The sequence below is a fragment of the Pagrus major genome, chromosome 9 (assembly GCF_040436345.1).
Source record: "Pagrus major chromosome 9, Pma_NU_1.0".
In the NCBI taxonomy this organism is placed as follows: Eukaryota; Metazoa; Chordata; class Actinopteri; order Spariformes; family Sparidae; genus Pagrus; species Pagrus major.
In genome coordinates this window covers 27,914,993-27,940,243 of record NC_133223.1, presented here as the reverse complement: position 1 = coordinate 27,940,243, position 25,251 = coordinate 27,914,993, and the positions used below count along the sequence as shown (strand labels likewise).

The window sequence follows — 25,251 nt, the reverse complement described above, 5'->3', positions numbered from 1 at the left end:
AAACTAAACTGATATAAAAAGCACACACCTGATTCTCTAGGTCAGCTTTCTTGTTTTTGTTAGCCTCCAAAGTCTCCTGAAGGTTTGTGAGTTTATCTTGGACTTCTTTGAGGGCAGCCTGCTTTTTCTGGAGGCTCTCCATGGCCACACTCAGCTCCCCCTCGGCCTGTGCCAGCTTCTCTTTCTTCGGAGCCACCACCTTGGCCACTCTAAGAGACACAAGCAGCATTTCAGACAGGAGAAGGATGTAATAACATTTAGGATAAGGATTGTCTCAGACAGTGCAGATTCTTGAAGAAGTTGGATGTACTGGATGAGCTACAACACTTTGATAATGGTGACATCATTATAAAAATCAGTATGCTGTAGAATATGCAATAAAAAATACTCAATCTTTACACTATTTATAACTTCTGTTTATTTTTACAGATCATATTCTGTAACTTCCTGATGGCTTTTATATGATATATTGCATATGATTTAATACGATAACCTTTATGCTAGGTGATGTTATTAGTATGGTCATTGTAGTTGAGTGTGTATGGGCAGCATTAATATGAAACACAGTGCTTTCTATTAACTGTTAGCGGAAATTAGATTCTTGTGAGCATACATTGGGTATTAATGAAAGCCTTTAGCTATAAATGTGGGTAATATTTAAGACTGTCGGAACAATAATGATGTGAACATTTCCCTTTAAATGACTTGCATCTTGATTTGGCCTGTTACATTAATCACACTTGCACCAGGAAAGTGATTATTCCTTTGAAGTCACCAATAACCAAGCTTCATGTTATTCACTTAGACTGATGAAAAACTCTCTCAACCTTTGTGAATGTGCATCAATTTTTATAACTGAGAACACAGGAGGAAAAACACATTACTTACGTGTCATACTTGTCCATGGCACAAACCCAGCTACACAAGCCTTCGGCTGCACGCGATGCGGTTCGAATCTTCTCTGGTACAAAGTCTGGGTTGGTTATGTACTTGTTGCGGATGATGGCGATGAGATTTGGTGGGATGTTGTCTTTGTCGTACTCGTGGAGGCCTTGAAGAAACTTCATGTCTCCCAGCAGCTTTTTGGCTGGGCCCCAGAAGTCTTCAATTTTTTTACCAATGTTTGAGGGGTCAGGCACACGATCTGGCTTGATGCCTTTGAGAATGCAGATCGCCTCCATCACAAGCTTGACAGCTGTAGGTGGGCATTTCATGGACTTCACCACCGTGATATCCTGTACATAAAAAAAAAAAACACATCTATAGATGTCCTCTTCACGATTCTATTCCAGTACACCTAAGCTTTGAGCCAGATGATGCCATATAACATGCTGCTCCTTTTACCTGAGGGGTGAGAGTATTCAACGCAGAGAGAGCAGACTCCAGGATAGGCATGGCTATGGCCAAGTCGGCATCACACTCATCCTTGATGGCCTTGGCAGCCATGGCTTGTTCGTTGGCTACAGCCTCGTCCACTTTCACCACCTTCTCTGTCTTAGCCACTTCCACAGATTCGCGCTCGATCACCACCATCATCTCATCTACCTCCTTGCTGGCAACAAGCAGCTGTGGCTGTAGAGCCTCCAGCTCAACTTGCATAGTAGCCACCTGGTCTGCTGCTGACTCTAGCTTCTCCAGGCCAACCTCATAGCGGCGTTTTAGCTTCATAACCTCACTGGGCAAAAGAAGAGAGATAAGGAAATAAGTCCTACAAATGGAAACTGATTTTTCTTGTTTCTAATTCAAGTCCTTTATAGCTACAGGAAGTAACAAAACATCAAACAACAGTTAAAATTCCACATGTCCACATACAGTATGTCTTAAATCTTACGCTCTTTTAGTCTTCAGCAGGGCCTTGAAGGTGGAAATGAGTTCCAGGTATGAGGTTGGTGTGACATAGTTGTGGCGCTGCAACTCAGACAAAAAGCGAGCTGATAGTTCTATGGTCGACGTGTGGAAGCTCTTGCACATGTTGATGCAGCCTTCTCGGGACTCATCCGTCATCTCAACATCCTCCAGGAAGCGACAGGCCACAGCCTGCAGGGCATCCTCGGGCCAGGTCTGATAAGGAAGGAAATATGCTGTTCTGCCGTTGTGTATGAAGTGTATTTTTAATCTCTGCTAAAGTTTTCTGTTAATGTCATCAATTTTCACTGAAGGAGCCTGGATAAGGATGTGGGTGATCCATCCTACATGATGTTATGGGTTGAATTATAAAAACACAAATTGTATACATTTTTCTTACAGTTTTCATATTCTTCACCCATCTTTTGATTAACTACCTGCAGCATCCGTAGGTGCAACCAACAGCACACCACAACTCATGTAACATACAGTGCATACACACACCTGGAACCAGTTAATGGTGCAGCAGTTAATGAGGGCGGGGAAACGTCTCAAACGGCTCCTAAACGCGTCTCCAATGGGACTCATGGCCAACACCACATGCAGCTGTGTGCGACAGCGCTCCACAAACATGTTGAAGAGGGACAAGGGGCTGCCGTCCGTCTGCTTGTCACGGTCACGCTGCCGGTCCAACACACGCATTCGCTCACAGATTTCCTGCTTCTCGTCAACTGCGAACAGGTTAGGCACCTGGAAACAAAAGTCAAAAGATTGGTCTGTGTTTGGGTACTGGCACTATTCAATTAAAACATCTTCAGATTCTGTACATGTTATCCATACCTCAACTCATCCATCAATGCATGCCCCCCCCCATACACTTTACCTCACCAGTGTTGAGCAGGTTGCCAATGTCCTCAAGGAAAGACTCCGTTTTGATTTGAGTGTCTGTGAAAAGGAAAACTCCATGAGCTTCACCCTGTGTAGACTTCTTCATGATAAGCTTCAGGTCTTCATGCCATTCAGTGGTGCCGTAGGTCTTGGAGATTTCCACCTGGAAAAGCTCTGCCTCAGCCATGTGGGCAGCCAACCGGGTGAGAGACTGGCGCCCACTCCCACCCACACCCACCAGCAAGGCGTGACCACTTGGCTGCTTTAGGATGCGGGAAATACGGCACACGTGTTCAATGGCAAAACGGAAGAGCACCAAATTTAATGGTGCTTTGCTGATGTTGTTGAACTCCTCCAGGTGCGACTCCACTACTTGACGGAGCTGGTCGAGGTTGTGCACCTCTCGGTAGGTGCGGTCCTCACCCTTGGGGTCGTGAAAGTCACAGAACATGAGGCTGCGCAGGTCATCCTCAGTGACCTTTCCATCACTGTCCTGGTCTAGATGCTGAAAGAGCTGATGGAAGTCTTCCTCCATGTGACTCTGAGACACCGCCTGTAAATGGCTCACGAGCCAGGAACGATCCGCGTCGTGAACCAGTCGATCATAGTAAACCCTCAGGACCTGAGGATCAACAAGACAAAGAAAGTGTGAGTTTGAGAGAAAAGTACAAAGGAATATTCTAACCGGCATGGGCATAGCTTGACTGCAACTCTATGTATTTCCACTTTCTGTATTTTCCACTATTTGTTGTGTAGAACAATACCTCATGCACCAAGAGGCGTTTGACGACAGATGGTTCATCTGCAGTCTCTGGCCGCGACAGGCAGATGCCCTGGATGACCCGGGAGACATCGCGCAGATTGAACAAGTAATGGGACTTTGCAGGAGTTGGTAGCAGGTTCTTGGTGGACTCTTCGTACACTGACATGGTACTGTTAACGATCTGAGAGGTCAGAGCTGCAAATGGCTTGGGAAAAGAAAACCTGTTGATGAAATGGTTGATTGATTGTTAAGACTCCATTCAGAATATTTCCCACAGTTTAGTGAAAAATGTATCAATGAAACATTTATAAGTTAAATAAATAAAATATATATGATCAAGGATACTTTTCTATGGTAATGAATGCATTTACATTGTATGTCCAAATCACCAATATATGTCAAAGTGTTAAACTGCTATCTTGTTAGAATGCAGGTGATACTCCTATTTGCAGGAGTGGTTGGGTAGATTTGAAACTTATCCAACAGATTTGATTGCTTCCGGACTTGTGGTCTCTGAGGTAAACACTGTAGCAGTGCAGTGAGAGGGCAGGAAAAAGAACATATTTAATCCTCTGATTACTGAAACAGAAACTCGTGTGTAGAACAATGTATCCTCCTAACTTTTAATTGCCTGTCTGTTAAAATAATATCATTATTTCTGTTCTAAAGTGCATTATTATATTAAAAAAGTAACTTCACAACCGTGGCATTTTCCAGAGATGATATTTTAATCTTTAGTTGGTTAATTTACAATTCATTGTGTTGATAAAAGTGGAGGGATACTATCCCAGGGCCTTAAAAAGTTGTGAGTCTAATGCCATAAAGACTGAAATTGAAGCAGTTTATGTGCACCAGAGTGGCTCAGTGGATGATATGTAGAGCCCTGGTTATGAACATACCTAATCATATTCACTCACTCACACTTACACATGCTATTTAGGTACCTTATCGTGAAATGCCAGTCTATGATCCTGGAGAAGATTGTATACATAGTCTTCTCGTCAAAATCATTAATGGTAATCATGTTGAAGTGGCGCAGGTACCGAGGGGTGACAGGGTTCCTCCCTCCACCTGAAATACAAGCAGGACAAAAGTAGATAAACTATTATCTCTGTCACAGATAACATTCCTCATACTGTAGGTATGCCTCAACTGATCTGTTTCTGTTATGACCCAGTGTACTTTTTCAGTATTTCTTATCTATTTTATGTCTTTTTATGAGCTAAATAAACCAAACAGTTAAGCTATTTCTGTTTTTGTCTATTTTAGATGACAAAATGCACTACATGTTGCTCTCATGGTCAAAGTGATGTACTTTGAAGAGTAACCTTGTTCAGTGTTTGCTCACATTTTTCTAGACCTACAATATGTCCCCCAATGGGGAGCACACAGGGAATCCAATCATGACTTGATCTGAGTCTGAATCTGAGTCAACAGAGTCCACTAAGGGGACATTCTCTGTGGAGCACAACAGTAGCTGCTAGCTCTATGGTTCATTGATGTTTGAGTTACCAGGACATAGCACTGGTCTCAATTCAACACACAAGTTTACATTGGTAATTCAATATACTTGGACACCAGTAAAAATGGGCTCCTCAATTGTTTTCCCTGGTGTGGGTTCAGTGGATGCCATGGCTATACTGGGCAGCAGCTTAGAAAAGCTGAACAACAGTCAGCACAGGCATCACGAGCAAATACTGTAGCTGTGTTGGCACCTGAGCGTGGCACCCAGCCTCTTTCTCTGACAGCTGTCGCTGCCAGCTGCCTCAGCGGACAGGGATGGTTTCACATTTACACCGGCAGTTGTGGTGGAGGTGGAAGTGGTAAACACTTGCTATCTGTGAGCAGCTTAAGGCGGTGAGGAGCTCCGCGAAACAGCAGGTAGTGGTTTGTGACACTGACTTGACAACACCTCAGCAGCAGTTTAGAGGAAAAGAAAGTATTTACTTTACCCACCTAATCACCTGCAGTCCATCAACCAATCTTGGGCTCTGATTCAATATCATTGCTGTGACAATACGCTTCTGATAAAATTATAATAGAAATACCACAACTGCTACTCACCAGGTGGTCCCATGGCACAAATGACCTGGATATCCACCAGTTTGATCATGGAGCAGTCCTTCATGTCATACCAGTTCCAGTGGTCCAGCCACTGACGCAGCAGCTCCACAGGGGGCTGGGCACCATAAACCTCCCTGGCTGGCATGTTCACGTCATCAACAAATATGACCTTACAAAGTATAACGTTAGAAAGCAAGATTAAATACTGATAATGCCACAACATACTTAAAACTATAGTCCTTTTGTTTTTTTACACATGCATCTGCAAATAAAATTGTGCTTGTTTTAAAAAAGCAAAACAGCACTGAAATACAAACAAGCCATACCAAGATAAAACATCTTATGAACACAAGAAAGAGGTCGTACCATTTTCTTCCCCAACGGAGGACCGAAAACTCCTTTGCGCCGCTTATCTAGCTTGGACATAATAATGTTTTGGGTCTGAGCAGCTGTGGTCTGGGCTGAAAAGTTGATAAATAATGGGCTGTACACATCCTTCTGCAGCTGATTCAATAGGAAGTCCTGGGCAAGAGATATTAGAAATACAAACAAAGATTATCATCAAATCTCTCAGGAAAAGAGACGCTTTGAAAATAAGCACAGTATGACAGTAAATGGAATGATTACACGGTTTGGGTAAGGATTTACTAATGAAGTACACACTGTTGTTGTACAATACAATCTATGTACTGTATGTGTGTTTTTATGGGGATATTTAGAACACCTAAGGGGACTTCAAGCAAGCTTGATAATTGCATATTTGACAAATAGAAAATGTGCATTTGGTTGAAAACGTTTCAAAGTAATTTCACTCTCTGTTCTGTATCAGCATGCCAAAGTCAGCCTGTACAGGTAGAGTACACATAAAATGATAATTTCGTATTTGATCCTGGCAAATGGTTGTGATAAGCTTTATAATCTAATTAAATGTGGCATTTAGTGAGTATTTCATTAGATAAAAACTGGATCTAAGTTAATCCCTGAAAATGACTGTGAAATGAAGTAGGCGGCTAGTTGTCCTCCGAGGACAATATCTAAAGTAATGTTCTGCAGGTCAAAAGGGTAAAATCAATGAATTTTTGATTTTGCATGAAGGTTTAGAAAAGGGCATTTCACTAAAAGCTTTAAGAGGCTTTCATGAAAGGTCATTTTGATAAGATGGCCTTTTGGACGACTGGCCTTTTGTGTTTCTGTGAGCAGAGAACGTAGAACAGAGAACGTAGTCACGGGTGATTTGATGTCTTTTATTAGAATCTGATCTCTTTTCAGGGTATTTTATCATGTACCGTGTGTGTTGAACGCTCATGCTTCCCCTGTGCACATGTGTATTAGCATGATCACAGTGCTCACACGATTGTGAAATCATGTGGGTAATGACCTGCATAATTAAAGGGGGCTTGTGATGAGAATGATCACATGCTGCAGCCGTGGTGCATCATCATCCTCTTGACTAAATTATAAACCAGTGGCACAGCTTCTGTCTGTCTCACTCAAGAGTCCACTGAGGCAGGTGAAGGAGCCTTGTGTACAGCTGTCTGATGGTATTGGTGCCGGCATCGTGCCAGTCACATTCTTATAGTCTGAGTAGCTGGTGCTCCTTTATCACTCCTGCCAGATTTGGGATTCAGCCACGGTCTGCTGGTTGCACGGGACATGGCTGCTCCACCACGCAGACAGGCAGGAAGTGGAGAACAAGGCAGGCTCCCCAGTGAGATGATCTCTATTCACCCCAGAGTCTCAAGTTTGAGCACACTAATGGAGGAACTAATGAAGCAAAGGGAAGGAGGGGGGATTAGTCCTTGATATAAATAGCTGAAGGTCTGCGGAGAGATACTCAGTATTCCTCCAAGGTGGCCGTTTCACACCTGGTGTCTGTAGCTGTATTGCCTCCAAATGATTTGTGTACAGAGCACTTGCTTTGGTTTCCTGAGGCTGGGACTACACTGCTTGGAAACAAATGCTCACTCAACCGACAGAATTACAGTGTTTTTCTGCTTATGAAAATAATAATTTCCGCTCATAAAAACTGCTTTAAGTCCAATCCCCAATTCCCCTTGGAGAGCAGACGACAGGCAGAAAAAGAGATAAACAGAGAAAGAAAATAAATAAATTTAAAAAAGACCAATTTAGCTCAAGCAAATTATAGGGACCCTGTGGAGGTTTTGACCACATGTAGCACAATGGGCAATGTTTTGATGAATGGGTCCCAGTTTCGTTTGTATCTTGGGACTCACATGCATGAGGATACAGGCGGCATGATTCACATTCGTGCCGATGGTTTCCTGCTATTTCACTGATCTACGGTGATGGTAAAGGCACCACGAAGCACAGCAATACACTAGCTAACGTAGAAAAACACTGCAGGCTAGCAAATATACATGTCACAATGAAGGTTTGGAAATATCTAAAAAGTCATTTTAGTGAGGAAGAAAATACATGTTGCCTCGGGGAAACACCAAATGAATTTTGCAAACAAGAAAACTCCTGGTGACTAACTGGTGTTATTCTTAAACAACATCTACAAATGTTGTTGTAGAATGGCACTTAGTAGAGCGCAGACTTCTACCAAGGCCCAACAGTCCCCTTTTGTACTCAATCATAGTTATCAGCCACCGAAATAAGCCTGATTTTGTATAGTTTACGCTAGCTGGCTAACATTAAGGCAGCACGGTATGCTAAGCGCAAACTCTTGTTTTCTTCCACAAACTGGTGATGCTGACGAAACATGGATACCATGTGATGCCAACGGTGTTATAATATTGTTAGCTACCTTGTTACCTTGTAGAATTCTTACACAGAGGTAAACAAAACAATTATTTTGGACCTAACGAAAGTTTCAAAATTATTAATTCACAACCATAATGATGTTTTTAAGGAAAAGAGACACTTTTACTCTGCACCTTTCTCTAAGCTCTGTAGATGTATTATGATTCATCTAGGTAAAAATGATATTAATATGACCTTTAAGTAGCTGTGGCTGATGAAATCTGCTGGATGTGGTGTATCTGCATCATTCTTACCTAAAAATTCCTTTGTGCTCAACACTAAATACCAAAGTGCTTTCCAAATGTCACATTAATAAAATAATACAAAGCAGATGACTCACTGTAATGTAGACACTCTTGCCAGTACCAGTGGGGCCGATGAATATAGTAGGCTTCTGGTGGGTGACGAGGAGGTCCATCAGTGCCATGTAGCGCACTGTGTTCTCAGTGGGCACGATGATCTCATTGAACTGCATGTCTTTGCATATGGGGGGAGCGGTCTTTAGCTCATCTGTCCAGAGCTCCCACCTGCCTGGGCCCTGAGGAGGGAGAGTAAAAAAAAAAGTAAGAGCTGCATTTAAGATATGAAAAGTCATTGTGCTCCCACTCAAACATATCAAATGGACACATAATATCTAGTCTTTGGCTATAGCTATAGATTTGTCTACACTGTGAGACATAGACCATTCAGGTATTTGTACATAAAAGGTCTCTAATCTTATGTGACCTTTTCCTTCAATAGCCTACAAAATATCAACATGATGTATATGTAGTAAATGGCTTTGAAGCTAGATGTGGCATCGACCATCCCTCAGCCTTTGGTACCAAAAAGAAATCCATAATAGTCTTGTGTAGCCAGACTTCTTTGTTAAATCCATACTAACTCTTTTCCTCTGATCAAGTTGTAAAATAAAATTGACCACTGCTAAATAGAGATTGTCTTGGCCAAAACCATCTTGTATTCAATATAACCTGGATAATTACTACAATTTAATGCACAATAAATGCAGAAATGTCACACAGTTGAGATAAATTCCAGATTAATTTTTCTCTAAAAACTTTGGGGGGAAGAAAATGTAACAGTGGACTTTCAACACCTTTTCCAAAACAAATTTACAAAATATCTCAAATCTGCTTAGATGGGGGAACAGGACTGTAACATTCATATGAAACTGAATCCTCCATGACATAATAAGAACAAAATAAGAATTAACTGGTGGTGCTGTGTGACAGAGACTGAAGCAAGACACTATAAAGGTCACACAAAGACAAAAAATTAGCATCCCTCCCGCACCCTGAAGAAAAGAAAAATGTTATAAAGGTATGTAACTCTGTCCAGTCCATAAGTGGTTTTGTCAGTTATTGTGGTCATGACAGTGTAAAAAAAACTACTGTATAATACTGTATAATCATTTGTATGTACATTTGTGCCAAATTTGCAGAATTTTCCTCAAGGCTTTCTTGAGATGTTGCGTTCACAAGAATGAGACGGATGGACGGATGTATGGATTGACAGCGCAGTGCTTTCCGCTACACAATTATCAGAAGCAGTCGTACCTCTTTAATGAAGCGATACTGGTAGAGTGTTCCAGTAGTGGGCAGCGGCACTGTGAGCTGTTTAGCTGGAGCCTCGACAGTGGCCAGGATGCCGTGGCAGGCCCGGGTCTCTTCACTTAGAGAGCCGTTCAGTACCTCCCTGACCACAGCATCAAACTTGTCTCTGCCGATATCATCACAGCTGGAACCCACTGACCACACCAGGCAGAACACAAAGATACCCTGTGTAAAAGAAAAAAATAAGGACAGCCTTCACTGCTTTTGCAGGCTAAATCATTAGTTGGATGAGGGCATTAATGCTTCACACTGTTTGCTTTAGTAGAATATAATTACTGGATGAACATGGACCTTGTTACACATGATACAGTAATTGTTTTTTTTTTATGGTATCATAAAATCACTTACTTTACAGCTGCATTTTTTGTACTTCCCTATTATTCAACATATTTTACAGTCCTTACGTGTGGACCACAATCCAAAAAATAAACATTTATGTTCAGTAGTGTTTCTAGATTATTGCCGAGTATCAGGCTACGAAACACATCTAACAAAAGTATGAAATCTTCGTAGAAATAGTTTGCAGTCAAAATTCTCATTGCACAGACAAGGTTTACAATCATTGAACTGATTCAAATGTACAGTACACAGGTTATTTTATGAGACAAACACCACAATCCACAGAGCACAGATGTCTTTGTTGGGAAAAACAACAGGAATCCTGTAGGCATTGAAAATTCCAATGGCCTCATGAGCTATCATCAGCTTAGCAGCCTCATGATAGCTCCTGCTGTTTAAAGGCTGATTAATTCAACACTTTGATAATGAATGGCTGAGAAACATGGGAGAGAGAGGTTGAAAGGCATTCATCAGTGCAGTGTGCCACAGGGGGATAATAGCAGTGCTTTCAAAAGACAGGATTCAGGAGCAAAAAAAAATCGATTGGAACTCATGCAGGGGGCAGAGAAAGCACTCATCTGCTAAAACTTTTCCACGCTTTGTGGGCCTGTTCAGAGGCAGACTTGATCGAAACAGTATGTAAAAGGGAAAAGGGCGGGCTTTTTGGTGCATGCTGTATCGGAGTTTACTGTTCGGTTACAGAAAGAGTTTGGATGTGCATTGAAGAGGAAATGCAATGAATAACAGGAGGGCCAATGCCATCGTTGATTCTGTTGTTTTCAGTTCACAACCTGAGCTGTGAACTCATGTATCTCATGAGGGAATGCAGAAGTAACAGCAGACTGTCTTAAGCTGAACATCACTCAATCAAGCTACAGATAGGAAGAAAGGAATGTGTAAAATGATACCTCTTAAATATTAGTACTATAATAGGAATGGCTGTAACTTTGATACTAGAGAGGCATCAGGAGGTTGCTTTTCACTTCCTGTCTCAAAAACTAATGCAAGGAGATTTACTGTCATTTACAAAGGGATGAAAATATAGAGTAGTTTACCATCAGACATTACACATTTAACAAGTAAAACTGTTTTTAAAAAAGTTTGAAAAAATATCTCATGGAACAGAACACCAGCTGCTCTTTAATAGACGGGTTAATAGACAGGTTTTACTACATAATTACTGAATATATGATCATTAATGAGGGACATTCCTGGTCATGTTTTATAATTATTTCATTTCATTTTCTTTGCTTTACAAGCTGTATCAAATATTTCACTGACTATAGATACAATTTGGGTGCTGTGTCATTGATTTTCTCATTAGTAGTTTTATTGTTGTAGATTCATTGTTTTGTTTTTGTTTTTTGTTTGCTTCTTTCTGTCTTGGATATTTAGTTGTTTTATATTATGATGTAATTTGTACTTGTATGGACCCCAGGAAGAAAAGCTTCTACCTTATTAGTGGCTAATGGGGATCCATCTAAATACACAAATGAATAACACCACAGTTTGAACTGTTGTTATTCAATTGCACTTTACCGCTACAGATTACTTGTACCGCACAATATGATTATTTCATACATGTGTAACAACATTTCCTTTGGCTCGGATGTGAATTAGGCATTTGCAGAATTTGTGAACTGACGAGAAGGAAAAATAGAGGTCAGAAAGTGTGCCTGTCTTCACTTCCATACTAGGTCAAAACAGGGGAGATTAGTCTGTCAATATGTTGTCAACTTTGGTCAGTGTCCTCTGTAGTTTTGCAGTGTATCTGGCACCAGTGGCTCTTGTCTCTTTTCTCTTGCTATCCAGTCAAGCAAGCCGGTCATTTCACCCATTTAGTGCAGTTTCTCACTTATGTAAGCCTTTTTGGTCTCCACCATGATTTTCTGCTCTCACAAGCAAAACCACAGGCTTACAACATCAATGGGGAATACAAAACTTGACACTGCAATTCCTTTCAACCAGAATTATTCTCGATTTGTATTCTGAGCATATAACAACACTGTTTAGATTTCTTACTGGTTATTTCCTCTCATACAAGCACGGAATATACGTACATGGTGAGATATAGTCTTTGCTGTGTGTTCAAGTGCAACTTTTTGACAGAAGATGTCATGAAATGTGAGGTGACACATCAGTTAGTCTTGGATTTCAGATTAGCGTTTCTAAGCTTTTGTGGTTCAACTGTTTTATGTTTGCTTTTATGTTTGCTAATTTGGCAAGAATGTTGTATGTTGCATAATGCAAGCAGATGTTTGACACTCAGACCTTAAGAAACAGAGGCTTGGTTATATTATGTATGTATGTATGTCAAGTGTATATTGTACCTGGCAGGATGCTTCCAGAACACTGGGCTGCACTGTAAAACCTTAATAACTCATTAATGCTGTCTAATAACCCATAATGGGCACTTATGTTGCTGTAGCCACTTGTGGTTTAACATATTCAATGAATAACTTATCATTGTTAATTACACAATAATAATTATTAGTAGCAGGAGCAATAGTAGCAGTAGGTGTGTTCACTAACCTCCAACCAGGAGCAAATATCGTTTTCATTCATGCTCTTCATCTTTGCTTCATCATGAAACTCATCCATCATACAGTCCATCAGATTCATCAGGGACTTGACTAGATTGGTGTCAGAGGTCGGCGACAGCTCCTGAGATCGGTGGAAGAGAAACAACACACATCAAAACTGGAGGAGAAGTGATGTCTGAGTACAGTACTGCACTCAGAACTCATTAAAAGGTTCGTACAGTTGACTAAATGTGTCAATCAAGAGACAATGCTGCAAGAAAAAGAGAAGCTCAACTAAAAATGGAACTATTTAAAAGTCAAACTTTGCTTCTAAATCATGCAGGAATAAGTACACAGTCATTATATCAATAACCAAAGAAAAATCCTCATGCTGTAAATACAGACTGAACATTATTTCGAGAAAAATATTTTCTTTTATTTGCCAACCAACTCCAGCTGGAAAATACACTGTATTAACTGAGGATGGTTCAGCACCTTGGTGGCCTTTCGAATGAGCTGTAAGCAGGCGGGCAGTAGGCGGTCAAAAAGGGCAGTGATGAAGTCTTTGTGCGCTGCACTGACTGTAGCTGGCAGGGTATTGAGCCAGGACAGCACGAGGGGCCGCCAACCAAGCATATGAGGCTCCATGTAGATCATACCACAGCGAGACACCTGCCACAAACATATGTCACGTCTTAAAAACACACATCTGAACCAGTGGTACTCAAAGAACAATCGATTTATAAGGATACTATTCCTAATGCAGCGTGATAATCTTAATTTAGATATTATCATCTTAATCAATAAGCAAAATGAGAATTGTGGTGGTCTTGTGGCCGTACGAAACATCATTATATTTATGGAGTTCATCCAAATAGTTTATATCATATCCTTTAAACTGGTGTATACTGTAAATAGTGTGCTTCATATGTAATGACAGATAGATTACTGCCTTTTTCTGTAGAGAAGCTTTTTAATCAGATCCCATAGCTCCAAGTCCCACCCAAAGAAAAGCTTCAGTGCAGGTAAAGTTAGAAGAAAAGAGTAAATATAAGCAGAGATGGGTGAAGACATAATGTATGAGCAGTAGCTAAGAGGCATGCAGATGTGATATGAAAAAGAAAAAGAAAAGAGTGTGTCTTCAAGAGAGCACATAAAGGGAGAAAAATAACTTTCATAGACAAAGAGAGGAAAAATGAAGGAAAGAAAGAGAAGGAGAGATTAACAGCGCACAAAAGGGACCCTGCACAAAGTAGGGGGAGTTCACTGTGATCACAAAAATGTTGATGCCTCTGCATTCACCATGTTGAAAGGAACAGCTGGCAGGCTATAGAGAATAAAAAATTGAAGTCTGCTTAATAAAAACGTAGAGCCAGGGAGATGCAAAGGTATTCTCTCAAGGCATCTATGTATTGAAATCGAGCTCCTTTGTTACTGCCTCACAACAAAGGACCATAAGGAGAGGTACAATTTTAAAAAATGTTGTTCTTTTTTTATGTATTCTCTAGATCTATACAAGGATTGCAATTTATTTCAAAGCCTGTGATGTTTTTGTTTGCAAAGTTTTAAAGTTTTATGACTGACTACATTTATAATATGTTGGTTATTTCCTTGAGCAAAAATACAACCTGCACAACATGTTTATCTACTGCCAACTTCCATTTCACACGGCCTCAGTGGGGAATGAAATAAGAGAAACAGAGAAAAAGTAGTTATGTGATTTCACTCGGGTAGGACATGAAGTCCTGGAACGGTTAAATGCATGAAGATATTTTGATCAAAAATACACTAATAGACTCTTGAACAGAGTACTTCCTTGTGTGAAGATTAATCAAAGACTAAATACAATCTCAAAATGCTGACCCAAGGAAATAAAACCCCCAAATGTGTCGTACAGTTGTTCCTTTTCTGAAAAATTCTACTCTATTCAGGTAGATAACAGACAATGAATCCGACAGCACCATGGCATGACCATTTAAGATGAATACTAGAGAAAGTGTTTAATAAAGACAGGCATGAAGGGCATTTGTGTGTCATTGGTAGAATGATGAGATGAAGCTATATCTTTAAAAAAAATGTGCTCAATGATCATCTGTGTAGAAAAAAATGTATGTTTCTAAATAACAATATATTTTCCATCCTCAGCTATATCCAGAGATTGAATACCATCACTGCTAGAAAGAAAACTCTGATGAAACCCTTAATCAAAGTAAAGGTGTTTCTCACTGTGGCTGGCGATGCCACCTCCAGGTCCATGGGCTCAAAGATGAGGCTCATTTGTGGTGACATCTGAATGATCTCACCGCTCATCAGACACAGCTTCTTGTTGTCGTCGAGTACTGTGTTCATATTCTCAATCCACACTGCGTCCACTGGGCCGTCAAAGATGAGCCATTTTCTGTCGGGGCTCTGAGAGGAGAAAGAAATAGGATTGCTCACACACTGAGGGAACATTTTCAGGACAATTTATGGCACAATTACATCAAAAGAAAGGTCACAGTCACCACATTGACCCCATTGGTTACCTACTTACCTGCTTGAGTTTATTTATTCTAGCTAACCAAAAGGTAAATACACATTCCCTATCAAACAAATATAGCTAATTGGTCTAAAGTGTAAAATTGTGTGATAATTGATGTAGAGGCAGCTTGACAGATGGAAGGAGGAATGTATGGATGTAAGGAGGCACAAACAGTCTGACAGATAAACACTTTTAAACCCTGAGGAGGAGGAGCTTTTTACTTCAAGGAAAAGACAAACTAAAATATGCTAAATTTCTTAAGTATTCATGGTGCTTTAAAGTTTAGAAGGGGGGCTTAAAAGTGCACGAAAAGAACTCACGTTCTTGGTTTATGAAGACAGTGCCGGTATCCTTTAATCGTATGCACATACTGTTTCCATTACCTTCCCTCTGACAGAAATCTGTGTGCATACTTTCAAGGTCACGAAACATATCCTGTGCATTATAATGCTAGCGAAGAATGTTTGCTAAATGAATGAAATTAACACCTACACTCTCATAATGGGGGATGACAACAAGAGTCTCTTCCCCAGTTAAATGGACTGGCAAGGGCTGTGCTTTAAATTGATTTGTTGAAATATAAACAAATGGAGATGCCTGAGCTGGGGCCATCTGGTGCTTGAGAGGGAAGTGAGTACGCTGTAATGTAATGATCTGACAGAGAGCGTTGGCACTGAAAAAAGAAAAGAAAGAAAATTACACTGTGTATGCAGTGAGTTTAATACACTACACTGCTGCTGACTCCAGATTAGCACACAAAGAATTAGTTTAGTAAAATGTGATGCAGAAAAAAAAAGAGCAAAACAAAGAAAGACTTCTACACAGAGAGGAAAATGAGTTTTTTGAAACTGAATTAAGACCAGCCTTGTTCTTGTTTTCTATTTTCATTGCATCAGTATGTACTGCCTCGGCTGTCATAACCACTCCTCACACTCCTTATTCATTGACAAAAAAACAATTTGTACAATGACAACTTTATATACAGAGACAATTTTTAAAATGACAAGTTCATTTGGAAACAATTTGAGAATAGGACGAACAAATGATTTTCCGTTATGACGTGCACCCACTGCCATCAGTAAATCACCGTACGTGTATGTGTGTGTGTGTGTGCGTGAATGAAAGAGAGTTATTAAAGATCTAAATTTAACAAGACAGCAGAATGTTTCTTTTGTTTACCCTGTCACTGCAGCCTTTCTTTCTACCAGCTTGAAATTAATTGGAATGTCATGCCTATTGTACAACGATCCATCCTAAACTCGTAAACTGAGACTGAGGAGACAATAATGGATCTAAGTCTCATCTTCTGGCTGCACAGCTCCCTATAACATGAAACATTTGAGCATGTTGCATCTCTGGCCACATCCTATTGTGTCTCAAGTATAACTTGCTTGAAGGTTTGAAGCCATAGGAGGAAGTGCAGCAGCACTTTTCTCAATTACTTGTTATGGAGGAAGCACATGGCTTCAAGGAATAGAATAATTCTACTGTCATCTCAGTGCTGCTTTACAAGTACTGTAGGTAGCCTGAATGTCTATTTTGAGCAGCAGCACAAAGTAGCTGAGACCGAGATATTTTTTGCCTTAACTAGTGGCACAAAGTTGCCTCAAATGCCTGTTTCCATAGAGACAGTATTGGTTTTAAAGTCTGTGATCTATGCTGATATTATGTATCATTTACTCTCACTACTTTAATATAACATTTTTTGATGCATAATGGAAATTTTCATGTAAGTGGATAAAATTTGAACAGGACATAGGACTTGATAAGGTCAGGATAACTAACAACTGATACCTCTGTACAACAAATCCAGTCACATAGTAACAAGTAAACAAAATGCAGAAATCAAGCTGTGATGACTGTGAGGAATAGAAGTGTAAACAGTAGAACATCATACAGAAGTTTAAAGATCCAATGTACAGTATGATGTCAGAAGCCCAGTTTGACATATAACTAAAAAGCTGGAAGCTTTCATCAAAAAGTTGATGCTGAACAGCATGATAGACATCGCACTGCATGTTCCTCTGAGAAACATCTTTATAAAATGTTAACATTACTCTAAAGCTTCTTTGAAAGCTAAACTTCCTTCACCAAAACAAAGTTTTGACTGTTTTGACATATGTGAAACAGGGCATCAATCAAGACTGTTGTGAGGGAAGCCATTAGCTGTGGACAACAGTTTCAGAATAACAGTTTTGTGTGTAATAACACAAGATGATGAAATTGTTTAAAATCTGAAATGAAAGTATTATGAAGCATAGTCTTGGTTGGCACATATGTGAAAAGTGACAAACACACAGTACAGTATCTGACTGTGTTTTACATGACCAAAGAAAAGGATCTCAGAGGAGCGGTGTGTGAATATTTGTCTGCCTGTATAATCACAGGGAGGAACCCCCGGCTCAGACTCAATCAATGACCTTGAGAAATCTCTCAGAGGATACCAATAGTAAGTCACCTTCCTAGCTCGGCTCCTCAGCCATGTCCTCATTCACGAGGAGGTGTGGTATCTCCATGAGGATAAATGATGTGGATTACCCACCTTCCATCATGACTGAGGGAGCCACTCCGATAAACACCAACAAGGTTTTCAGCTTAGCGTTCCATCATAACAAACCCAGAGGACTGTTTACATAAGTTGTATACCAATTCGGCACAAAGTACTGTCTAATTCTGACTGACTGGCAGGACACAATTCAAATATAGTTCCAGTGAACCACTCTTATAAACTGTCTGCAAGGCATGTAGAATTACACATAACAACAGCAACGGTACTTTTGCTTTGTGTTTGTTTACTAGGTAAATCATTTTCAATAGAAATGCATTCATTAAATGTGTCTGTGAGTATCAAGAGTATGAGAAAAAATTAAAAAAACGAGAGCTTGTTTTGATACATAACATAACAGACACATAACATGGCTCTGAAGATTTTGCTTTGGAGATATTCATTATAGATTCTTCAAAAAAACCTAAATACAATTTTGAAATACGGCATTTGGTCTGGTCTCGGTTTTTGGATTCCTGAATGAGACACCATTTTCTTTTCTTCCGTTGGAGATAATTAATCAACTTTACCACAGTCTCCCCAACGGGATTTGTGTATAAAAAGATGGTTTCAGTCAAAGCCAACATTAAACATACACAGTATTAAGCAGATGAAAAGCTGTGGGAGCCAACGTGTGATGTTAGGGCTCCTACAGTTCCTATGCTCAATTGGCTCTATAGAGGAGTTTGTGCAGCGTGACATATTATATGAATATGTAAATTTTACCACATATATCAACATGGATGAATAATGTGCAATTATGTTGGACTTCAGGTGCTTTGTATCACAGAGAAGAACAGGTGGTGTGTGACTAACCCTGCACATCTGTATCGTTTAATCAACTTGGTCCTCACAAGTTATACAATAGTGCATGTTTTTTTCCTTGTGTTTGAACCTCAAAGAGTTTAAACCAATACAGTATACTCTGGGCAGCCATCTTACCTGAGAAGAAGCAAAGGATCTGTAGCTGACGGCGAGGATGCCGTCAGACCACTCGTGAGAGACGGGGTCAAACTGCCCATACAGTTGGCCCATGGTGATGGATTTAGGATTGATAACTGTGATCTGTACCTGGTTCTCATCCATCAAACCCTGGTGTGAAAGCAGACATAAAGAAGACACAGAGATATCATAAACTCAAGAATGGGATGCATAAAAAATAGATAGACACATACAGTGTATAAATACATTCTTGAAAAAAAACTGCAGAAATGAGCATGACGAGCCACTCATTTGACCAACTTGTCTTTGGCACGACTGAATCGCTTGAAGATTAGCGTCCGTATGACAGGACTTCTGCTAATGGAGGAAAAAGAAGCAAAAACCGCAACAAACAGCTTTTCAGACAAGGTGTCACTTTGAGTTAAAAACAATGAGTAAAGTGAGCTGCTGAAGAAAAAAAAAAACAACAAAAAAGGAGAGAAAGGGGAGGGGGGTTGGACATGATCAGTGGATGTGCAGCAACAAGGATGACGATGATAAATGTGGCATTCCCAGGCGTTCCATCAGCAGGCCTTCATCTGTCTCCTTGGTGGGATGCCTCTCAGCCCTCTCAGCCATGTAAATACAACAAGCCAGTTCTGCTCTTCACCGTGAGATCGATAACTACTAAACAAAGACTAACAGCTCTGACAAATTGGATGGATGTGTTTACTTGGGACAAACATGTAGCTCAGATAAGCCTTGGATATTGAGTGTAACGCATATTTTTACTAGACATGAAGGTTTATATCATTTTTTAATTTATTTTTTTCCTTTACTGACTGAGCAAGTTCATGTCCCAAGGACTCAGGAAACCCCAACAAAATCTGTAATAAAATACAATTAAAAAATGCTTGGTTAACCATCCAAATGACGATTCCTGACAAATTGACCAAGTTAATACCCGACAGGAACATTATAAATAAGTTGGACCTCAAGGACAACTACGGGAACACAACGAAGAAAACAAAGTATTGTAGAACAGCTATTGATCAAGACTAAGTAGTATGCAAGGAATCATGAAATGGAGTATGCTGACATACAGTTTAACGTCCCATTTTTCTCCACTTTCGTTGCCATTAATTTACATCACAATTCTTTCTATATTTTGCCAACTACCACAGTTTGAATAGCAAGATTTACTTTCTTAATTCTTATCGTGAACAGATTAAGAACACAGCGACCACCTTCCTCTACAGCCCAGGGTATCATACCTTTTCACAGACGTCGTGAAGGGCTGCTGCCAGCACACGATAGGCACTGGTCTTGCCTCCAAAGGGCTCGCCCACCAGCATGAAACCATGCCTCACTATCATCATCTCAAAGATCTGCAGGATTTTCTCAGCAAAGAAATCGGTGACTTGCAGGTTCATGCGCTGGCAGTTTTCCTCGATGGCCTCCAGCAGAACGCGGTAGTCTCGATTTGGAAGCTGGACCCCCGGAAAGAGGTCAGAGGTGATACCCTGAAATGGAAAAGTAAAGTAGATGGGAGCCAGTAAAGGAGAAGATTGAGTTGAATGAGAGAACACACATACTTTAACATGGTTTTAAATACAACCTTACTCCCATGCATACAGAGATTCACATTGAGATAGTTCGACAAATGATGATCACACACATTTTCAGAAACTCGCACACACACACACACACACACACACATAATCCAGTGAACCTTTGTGACTCAAACAGACTTAAATTGTCCTTGTGCGTCATGGTTCCAAATGAACTGACTGGAATTAACATGGGCAGACATCACTTGATGTGTATCGCTCCATTAATCAAGACAGGAGGAGCTCAACCCTGTCGCACCTCAAACAGCTTCAGATCATGGGCCAGGAACTTGGGTAGATTGACGTCGATAATGGATCTCAGCAACAGGGTGTCTTCATTCTCCTCTGGAAAAGCGAGCTGCAGTGCAACACACCCGAAGAGGAGAAAACGAGATGAGAAAATACAAGTAAAAAGGGCACAACACAGAGATGTAATAAGAAGTGGTTGAACTGCAGAGCTTACTGAAGACAAATGTCACTGTAAAGTCACTGCAAAGACGTAGTTAGTGTCTAAATGACACCCCTGTTTTCCAAGAGTGGATTTTAAAATAAAATGCAACAAACTTAGTGTCTGTGCTCAGTCAATATGGAACACACTGAAAGAGATAATATGTAAAGTGTATATCAGGTTAAATATTTCAGTAAATCAACCAAAAATTCCATCCTATCACATCATAATGAATCAGTAATGAGATACCTTGAGGTTTCCAGCAGCAGTCAACACAGACTTGACAGCCCTCATCCCATAGTCGTAGTGATGCTGCGAGGAAAGCTGCTCAGAACAGAGTCGATAAGTGGCCACAATTTTCACAGACAGGGGCCGCGCAGTCACAAAGCCGCACGAGTAGAGCACAATCTCCGCGATCATTGCATAGTCTGGTACCATCATAGCCACAGTCCTGAAGAGAGCCTGGTGCAAGGAGACAGTTTTTACATCAGTAATATTTCGAGACTATATCTTGAGCTACTTTAATGCAAGAAACATTAAATGCTGTAATTCAAACTCCTCAGAATTATGTGAATGTGGCTCACTATTTGGACATTTAGATAGAAAGAAATGGCTGAGAAACTGAGTCTACCTTGAGGTTGTCTGGTAGCTCAGAGCGACCAGCGTATCCAGGATTCATAGTAATGAACACAGCACAGGAGGGGTTGAGTTTTAGCTCCGTCCCTTCAAACAGCAGCATCTCAGAATGGGCAGCAATACCTGGACACACAGATGCAGTTAGACACAGTGTGTATTTAACTTGTACTTTGGGCCTTTCAACTCAGAGTCAGACAGTTGAAGATAAGAGTAGGCTCAGGTCTTCATTCCTACTGCAGATTCTTTGGACACTTTTTTGTAATGAGCACACCCAGAGGATTATATCCATAGACACTCCGTAGATGCCACAACTGTACACCATATCAAAAGATGACAAATCCAGGTGATAGGCTGGGCTTTTTAATTGGTCACAGTAGTAGTGTCAAGTCAATTTAATTTTCCCAAATCACAAATTTGCTTGAGAAGGTTTTATAACCTGTACAACACATAACACATTTTGGATTTAAGTAAAAACTCCAGGTCTTGAACTAACTGTGAAAAATATTGTTAATGCAGCAGCAGTTAAGTAACAGAAACCTATTAGCATTTTCCAACTCCCGTTTCGAGTGAAGAAACATCTGTATCCCCTTTGGCTCTTGCATCTTATGGTGCAAGTCATTCAACGCCTGTAGCACAGGACACACTGCTGTGCTGCGTTGAACAAAGCTATGCTTGAAGTTCTGCTGGCCAGCCTTCACAAATTGCCCTGGCTCTGTGTTGCATCTCTTTGTAGTCAAAAACCTGCTTTTTTTTTTTTTACTAGTGAGAATACGCCAAACTTGTTTCTGGTATACTGGCTGCTTATGCAAAGATCAAAGGAGAAAAAAAAAAGCCGGGAAGTCAAAAACAATATACTAAAAAAGGAGAGAAAAAAACAGCACAAACCTCGCTGTATAGTGAGAATCTGTTGAGCCACCACAGACAGCACCTCCAAGTCAATGCGGTTAAACTCATCAAAGCAGGCCCAAGCTCCGCAAGACAAAAGGCCCTGGTCACACATACACAGACACACACAAATACAACTGTTTGAGCGGCAGGTGGGACAACATTTCAGTAAGGTGTAGGCAATATCAGTGTAAAAAAATAAAAAATTGGATTTTTAGCACTTAATAAGTGTGGCATATATTTCATATACTACATATATTGTATATATACTGCATTTACATCATCAAACACCTTTATTACGGTATTACAATGTATTTGTAATGATACATTGTTGTGTTTTGTATACAGTGACATTAAAATGTTTGTGTGCAGTTCTGTGACAGGGGGAAATCAGCATGGGACTCTTTGAAGTGCTGATAGTAAGACTACTGGTATATTCCATGGTGGAAGTATCTGTTCTGGCGCACTTCCATCTGAAGAGTGAATATCTGCTTAGTAAACTATTTCTTCTACATGCTTGGTTTCTCTACTGGAAATAGTGTGCATCAGCTTTTACTGATGTGTTCATTCACAGCTGTGTGTGAGCGTTAAAGTTTGGAGAGCACGTAGTAAGAAAATTCTAGTAATTCTAACTTATCGTGAAAGAGTTTTACCCACTTTAAAGAACTTGCCCAGAGCAATGTAGTCCAGTCCATCAGAGCAGTTGAAGACTACACACTGCTTTGCCACAGCTTTGGCCAAGTCTTTGGTTGTCTCCGTTTTTCCTGTGCCAGCAGGGCCCTCAGGGGCCCCTCCCAAATGGAGGTGGAGGGCACCAAACAAAGTGCTGAAAAAGGAGGAATGGACAAGAGAAGGCTCATGAATACCTTACGGCCTGTCAGTGATTTATGTGATGACGTGTCTCATGACTGTGCTATGTACATATATTTTTATCTGTCAAAATAGGTCCACTCCAGCTCGCTGTCAAAAAACTCAATAAGATGTTGAAGTGACTGCAGGCTTCACTGCAGGGAAGCAGTATTGAGGAAGCCGGTTGAGCTGTTGAGTGATAAACTTTCAGAATCACTGGAGCCTCATATTTTCATATACTGTAATGTGGGTGGATTTTACACTGCATTACAGGGAATTGACAATTATTTATTGGTGAAGTGAGGCAGTGATTGTTTTCAGGTTTTCAAAATAATTTGTAAACTTTGACGACACAACATTTTAGAGACCACAATTGAAGTGCAGACCACAAAGTTTTGGCAAGTTACAGCACAGTGTATGCATGTCATTATCTCACATGGTAAGAGGTGATCGGTCACACAATTAAATGTGTTTTTTGTGTTTTGTTTTCAAACCACATTTTCTTTATCATTTTAAACAAGGGATGCAAATGTAAAGCAACATCATGAATTGATGGTCTACTGCCTTAACAACCGATTATCTGGTAATCATTAATATATGAAATATACTGGACTTTTCCCGTCAAAAAAATTGTTTTTACCACTGACTTGATCAATGTTCGATGCAAAATCAGAGTAGACTACCTTAGGAGTTAAAAGAACAGATAAGGTAAACACTGAGTTACTACTGACACAATAAATAAAAAAAATAATTATTAGTAATAGGATTGATCGGCTTCTAGATTCAGCTTTGAAAAACAGTACAAACAGCATGATTACTGTTTAAAATGCATATTTACAGCCTTATAAAATCAATATAACTTTAACATAATTATTACAAAGTCAATATTGTTACTGTGGCCTTTCGTTATGGAGATAGTAGTCATCCAAGTTGGAGCTGTAATCTTTAAAAACTTGGCGAATTGCCTGTGTGTGTAGCTGAGGAGCATTGTGCACAAACAAACAATTTTGATGACCATTAATTATTTCCAGGTGCACAGTAAGAATGAACTCTCAGTAGCTCAGAAACAACAAGCTGTCACATTAACAGGCTAATAAGAAGGTGGACAAAAAGAGGAATTTAGCATCTAAAACGGGACAAGAATGTGGGAAGAGTGTTTTTTTTAAGCCAGAATAACAAGGCAGGTGATTGATTAATAGTGTACAAGTGAATATGTAGTTATCTCTAACTTGAAGAACGCAGAGTCATTGTAAAGACAATACTTTTAGCTACAAGCATCCTGACAAATACATTTGTTGAGCGGTCTTGTGTAGTATCTTTACCGGTAGCAGCGGTCAGTGAGTGGGGTAATGACCAGACGTGGAGTGTTGCCCAGGTATTCATAACCATAAGGTAAACCAGCATTGATCATCTTGGTCTGGAGGTGGTTTTCCTGCATAAGTGTGATGCAGAGTTCAGAAGTCAATCAATCAGTTGAAATGAATCCCCAAACAACCCCTTCCTCTTTTACATACCACCCAGTAGTAGCGCAGTTGGCTAAGCCACTCAAAGTCATTCTCGTCACTGATCCCCTTTTGCACCAGTGTAGCGAGCACATCCCTGGCGTGGACATCCAGCACGACAAGGGCTCCGAGGGTCACCCTGTTCTGCTTGGAGAGCTTGCCTCGTACAAGTGCCACGATGTCGTCAATCTGTCTGTTGTTCTGCTCCAGGTAGGCATCTAACGCCTGAGGGAGAGAGGCATGATTAAAAAGAAGACAGAGCATGCTGAAGTTTATCAAGACAGGGAGAATGCTATCAAGACCCCATCTATGAAGGTCACAAGTTTGATGTCTTCAAACGACTACTACGTTCATCACTGTCAAGATGTCCAAGAGATAAACGCCATACTACTATCAGTGACGAGAAACACAGAGACCCACCTCGGTCTCTGTGTTTAAAGCTGGACTGTTTTGAATTGGATGACAGCTTGTAGAAAATGCCACTGGGTAAGTCATTACTGTAAGTAGCACACTCATTGAAAGGTAATCTGTTTG

General features: G+C 40.3%; 1 protein-coding gene across 1 annotated transcript in view; it reads right to left on the bottom strand.

The window, feature by feature from the left end:
- Positions 1 to 25,251, bottom strand: part of dnah7 (dynein, axonemal, heavy chain 7) — a 77,030-nt gene that overhangs the window by 27,822 nt on the left and 23,957 nt on the right. The window contains exons 23-46 of the mRNA XM_073474307.1: positions 24,730 to 24,942; positions 24,538 to 24,647; positions 23,024 to 23,192; positions 22,367 to 22,469; positions 21,477 to 21,604; positions 21,095 to 21,307; positions 20,657 to 20,755; positions 20,062 to 20,310; positions 18,809 to 18,958; positions 15,027 to 15,209; positions 13,296 to 13,472; positions 12,811 to 12,942; positions 9,883 to 10,104; positions 8,667 to 8,864; positions 5,927 to 6,082; positions 5,561 to 5,729; positions 4,441 to 4,567; positions 3,498 to 3,717; positions 2,729 to 3,355; positions 2,350 to 2,595; positions 1,832 to 2,061; positions 1,345 to 1,675; positions 889 to 1,235; positions 29 to 209 (exon numbers count right to left, since the gene is read on the bottom strand). Coding sequence (XP_073330408.1) covers positions 29 to 209; positions 889 to 1,235; positions 1,345 to 1,675; positions 1,832 to 2,061; positions 2,350 to 2,595; positions 2,729 to 3,355; positions 3,498 to 3,717; positions 4,441 to 4,567; positions 5,561 to 5,729; positions 5,927 to 6,082; positions 8,667 to 8,864; positions 9,883 to 10,104; positions 12,811 to 12,942; positions 13,296 to 13,472; positions 15,027 to 15,209; positions 18,809 to 18,958; positions 20,062 to 20,310; positions 20,657 to 20,755; positions 21,095 to 21,307; positions 21,477 to 21,604; positions 22,367 to 22,469; positions 23,024 to 23,192; positions 24,538 to 24,647; positions 24,730 to 24,942 — 4,980 coding nt within the window. The remainder of the gene's footprint in view (positions 1 to 28; positions 210 to 888; positions 1,236 to 1,344; positions 1,676 to 1,831; positions 2,062 to 2,349; positions 2,596 to 2,728; positions 3,356 to 3,497; positions 3,718 to 4,440; positions 4,568 to 5,560; positions 5,730 to 5,926; positions 6,083 to 8,666; positions 8,865 to 9,882; positions 10,105 to 12,810; positions 12,943 to 13,295; positions 13,473 to 15,026; positions 15,210 to 18,808; positions 18,959 to 20,061; positions 20,311 to 20,656; positions 20,756 to 21,094; positions 21,308 to 21,476; positions 21,605 to 22,366; positions 22,470 to 23,023; positions 23,193 to 24,537; positions 24,648 to 24,729; positions 24,943 to 25,251) is intronic.